The sequence below is a fragment of the Lygodium microphyllum genome, chromosome 25 (assembly GCF_053477565.2).
Source record: "Lygodium microphyllum isolate KBCC chromosome 25, Lygodium_microphyllum_v1.1.10, whole genome shotgun sequence".
NCBI classification, from domain to species: Eukaryota; Viridiplantae; Streptophyta; class Polypodiopsida; order Schizaeales; family Lygodiaceae; genus Lygodium; species Lygodium microphyllum.
Window position 1 is genome coordinate 35,679,191 of NC_141159.1, and position 4,978 is coordinate 35,684,168.

Sequence of the window (4,978 nt, forward strand, 5' to 3'; positions counted from 1 at the left end):
TGTCACTATTGTAGGCATTGCAGAGAATACACTATCATGTATCAGACTCGAGGAAGTTATTCTATGTATATCCTCTACATTGCGTTCAAGGTCTATTTATAAATATCCTTATTTGTGATATTTTCTTGAATAAAACATAACCCTTTTCTATTCAATCTTTAAATAACCCCTTTATATTACATCCTTCTATATGTAAAAATTTTATAAAAATGGTATTTTAAGAATATCTTATTTTGAACTCACGTGATGCACACATATATTCATGAGTAGCTAACTCGAGGTATCAAAAAACTAATAGGAAACACAAATATAATGTCATAGAAACATGAGAATACATACTATAGCACTAATACTAAAAAAATCAGAAACATGGAACATAGAGAATATTTTGAAAACAGATAGAAACATAGTAAATCATGGGGCCGACTGTTAGATCTCATATATCATCATAGGAATCTATCATAAAATAGGTCATGAATATCAAGAATGATACCTCTTCAAACCATGTTGATAAGTTCATGAGGTATATAAGGACTTATCCACACATAGAACTACCATGACTAAAGTAGTAACTGTGCTAAGGGAAAACATAATGCATGATGTGTGAAGCCATGGCTGACAAAGGGACTCATCCATCTTATGGAATTCTTGATATTCCTTCTTGTTGTTAGTAAGTAGTTTGAAAGTCTCCTTGTTTTTGGTAGAGGAATGTCCTATGCAATTTTCTTATTTTCGGAATCTATGTGACCCTTATCTCTGCTATGTTCCTTATGGAGGTCATCCATGTGGACTCCCTTGTCCAATACATCTTTTATGATAGAGTGGTTAGAATCAAAGTTTCTAGCCAAAGCCTCATATATCCTTTCATCATGGACACCCTTGATGAAGGCTTTCATGATTACCTTAGGTATAGGTCTCTTAACAATTGTTATGCGATTGAATGAGCGTTTGACTTTAGAGACATAGTCCATCATGTTCTCTCCTTCATATTGCGTAATGTTCATTAGGCAAATAATAAGATTGTCCCCATAGCCTACTTCAGCAAAGTACTTGATGAACAATTCCTTTAATTGTATAAGGGAGGTCTTCTTTGGGCATCCAAGCCAATGAACAAGGTGCATTCTTTCTCACATAGGCAAAGCTCAAAGTCTTTTGCCCACCTTGCATCACTTGTGAGATTATTTGCCTCATAGACTTGCTTGAATTGCTCTAAAAAGTCATATGGATTGTCATGAATCCTATATTTATCTAGCTATTTAGCCATCGATTGAAATTTTGATTTGTCTCTCTAGACTAGAGCATTCCCCATCCCTATCAAAATGGTTTGTCCAATGCACGTTCATACCTAAAGGATGCCACTTCGGTGGAACAATGGATGTTGCATAAGATCAAAGAGCAAGTCTCGAAAAGAGCTAGTTGCTCCAACATTGAGCATAATTTTACAAATGTCATCTGTTTTAGCTTGCATGGTGGCAAGCTCCAACTTAGTGTCATTATTGAGGTCCACCAAGCGATTGACGACATTTTCTCCTTTCCCTCTCAAGGTAGCTAGTTTTCATTATAGAACCCTAGGAGTCATATTAGAGACATTAAGGCTTGTGGCCTAATGGAAGCTATCTACTTTGGTTGGGAAGTCATCCAAACTTCCTCCTAAGTTTCTTGACCTATATGTTATGTTAACCATTGTTTTTGGAGTCTCCTGGTTGACTAGATCAATGATTAGGTTTATAATATCATGCATAGTTTTAGTTTCAAGGTTAAGAGTATGATAAGAGCTTGGATCCCCACTAGTTGTAAATGGAGTGTGAATCTCTCAACCACTCCTTAGATGTGTATAGGTTAGGCCTAGGTCTATGGATTTGGAGCTAGTTCAAGGGTTGAGAAGTTCTTGGTCTAAGATAGTTTGGTTAATTTGGATTTTTCTCCCTTCTTATTTGGTTTGTGAGTTTTTGACTCCTTGTGTCTCTTTATTATTTCTTGAAAGAATGAAGTCCACAAGTTCTTTAACACCACAATTTCCAATGTACAAAGTGCTTCATGTGCTTGATATGCATGCTTCTAATATGAATGCCTAGATGTAAATGTAGAATGCAAGATTTGTAAGGCTACAACTACCTAAATTAGAAGTTAATGCTTTGCTAACTAAATGTAGATGCCCTAGTGCTCTATCTCACATACTTCAGTCCATTTACATAATGTCAATGCGTGTTTCATGGTTTATGAAAGCCTACTTGCAAGGTGTAGAATCCTAGGTGTTATGCAACATATGGGTGTGCTTGACTCATAATGGAACTTCATAGTTTCTCAAAAGTTCCTATAAGTATGCCCCATTGCACATAAGTGCATGTGGCTACATACGTTGTCGTATTGCTGCGCATTCGAGGTGTGAAAACCACCCAAAAGTTGTGCATGAGATTTGTTACTTTATACATACTTTGACGTAGACGTTGTGCTTTGCTAATTTTACAGAAGAGACAAGCGCTGTTTGGGATTGAATCTGATATTTGGTATAAACAAATTAGAAGGAGAATGGGTTCTAGATCTGCAATGAGTATGGTTTTTCCGAGTTTCACAAGTTGTTTTCTTATGCTGAAGATGCAAATGGTATCGACAAGGGAGTTTAAGAAGACTAGTGAATTTTCAGATGAACATGAGGCTCATGTGTTGTCCTTGATCATGGAACTACTGCTTGTCTAAAATCCATTAGCACTATTGCTCGTGTACTTAGCTGAGTGGACTTTACATAACAGAAAAGTTTGAACCTTTGGCATGCATTCAATATGCTTACACACACATGTGATGCTGAAATTGTGCTTTTCTTCCGAGTGGGGAACACTTTCGATTGAGGTTCTTTGGCATTACAGCCCGTGGCTACTTTGGGGCTACTCTTCCTTGGTGCTTTTCTGATTCTAGAGGGAAGCTAATTTGAGAGGAAACAAAAGGGGAAAAGAAAACACGAAAGAAAGAGGAAAAAGAGGGGATTTTTGAAAAGCTAAAGAAGGAGGGAAAAGGAAGCGTATGGGATAGAAAAAGAAGGGGGAAGCTAATCTGGGAGAGGGGAAAAGGGAACAGAGCATTGGGAGATCTACGAGGAGTTCGGAGAAGAGGGGACAATTCTTGCTGGTGATCACTATGACCTTAACTTCCTTACTATTCATGGTCGATGCAGGTTTCCGGGCTTTTTCAACTGGACAAAAAATGGGCAGAAACTGGAAGTCAGTGTGCCTCCTGGTTGCCTTCTCATTCAAGCTGACAAGCAGATTGAATGGCTTACTGGAGGCGTTTGCATGGCTGGGATACATGAGGTGGTTGTGAGCAAGAGGACGCTGTCTGCAATTCAATCTGCTGCCCAAGCTGGTAGAAGCTTATGGAGGGTCTCATCAACGGTTTTTGGGCTTATTGCATCAGATGCTATTCTACAACCTTTGGGTCATTTTGCTGATACAGCAGATGCACACAAATATCCGGCAATATGTGCTGGTGATTATGTAAAGGCAGAGCTTGCACTAATTAATTGAAAAGCAAGGTGAAAATTTACTGAAGAGGTGAATAGAAAAACAAAGGCTGCGATGGCTCAGAACAATCAGGAAATTCATGGAGAAGCTGTGATGTAGGCCGCTTGATGCGAAAAGAGAGGATCAGATCAACTGAATGATCTCGCAAACTCCGATTATAGAAGAGAGACGCCAATGAGCCTGTTGCCATCAAGAGAATATGCAATGTCTTCGACAAAAACATTGCTGTGATGCAAAGAAACTGGAAGGCTGCAACAGAGTCGAAGAAGGTGACGAAGACGAAGGTGACGCAGAAGCCAAAGACAAGGCGGACGGTGACAAAGAGGGAAATCGGTGAGTTCTACAGAAAGGATTAGAAGGTCCTGCCAGAATTCAACAGAACTCCGATCCATGCTTCCATGAGAACATTGGGTAGACAAATTTTGCGATTATTATGTCGTGGTAAATCAACAGGCTATGCCTCCTGTATTTCCAGCTTGGCATCGCTCTTTGATGCGAAAGATGAAATTGGAGACCTGATTTGAAGGGGCCACTCTGAACTCTTGAACTTGGTTTTAAAATCTTAAGTGAAGCCATATATTGCAATTGTTTTCTGAGTGTTCCGACCCAGAGTTGGAGCGCAAGCTTGCCAAGTTTGGCATTTTAACGAGAGATCCGTCCAAGATTCTCTACTAAGATAAAATCTCCTAAAGTACTACCTCCTTTGAAATGTACAGGTAGTGCAGATAACCAGGTTAAGGATTGTGATAAATAAGGATCCTAGAACATCTCCAAGACATTGCAGAAACAGTCCGATAAAGAAATCTTCACCAAGAAGGAGAGAATTGGCCTTGCTCATCATCAGTGGAGGGCACAAACAGGGAGAAATTGCTTGATCCTGCTCTAGAAATACATAGTATCTCTTGGTGGTTCGTGATTCTGGGGTCGATAACAGAAGATGCAAGAGAACAACAATCGAGAGACTGCATATGGTCTGAAGATCTTTAAAAGGGTACAAAAGCCTTAAGTTGGTGTTACAACAATTCAATGGCTGTTTAAATAGTGCTGAAAGATGAAACATTGAAGACTGTTCTTTACACAAGCTCTGAGGGTGAAGAATTTTGTTAGATTGGATGCTTCAAAAGAGGTTCACCACACCTGAGAAGTATTACCTTTGTTAACAGATTGGAAGAGTTGTAGACTGATGGATTTAGTGCTGTTCTAGAAGCCAATAAAGTATATCATCTTGCAATTGAATTCCCTTTTCTATATGCTAAAGTTGGAGATTTACAGGTTGAGGATATTGAATCACTTCTCAATGATTACAAAGACTTAGATTTTGAAGTATTATGCTCTTCCGATGATGCCTAGATTCAATAGCTCTTCAGGCTGTGAACAACAAATTTATTGAACAAATGCATGTTAAATCAACAATCTTTGTATTCAATATGAAGAGTCTGGAGTTTACTATGGTATAGCCTGAT

The 4,978-nt window shown here is 38.7% G+C and overlaps 1 protein-coding gene across 1 annotated transcript; it reads left to right on the top strand.

Moving 5' to 3' along the window:
• The first annotated feature begins 869 nt into the window (after positions 1-869).
• On the top strand, positions 870-3,518 carry LOC148014081 (uncharacterized). The gene is made up of 2 exons (XM_087666515.1): positions 870-907; positions 3,170-3,518. The coding sequence occupies exons 1-2, from the start codon at positions 870-872 to the stop codon at positions 3,516-3,518; spliced, it is 387 nt and encodes a 128-aa protein (XP_087522641.1).
• The last annotated feature ends 1,460 nt before the right edge of the window (positions 3,519-4,978 follow it).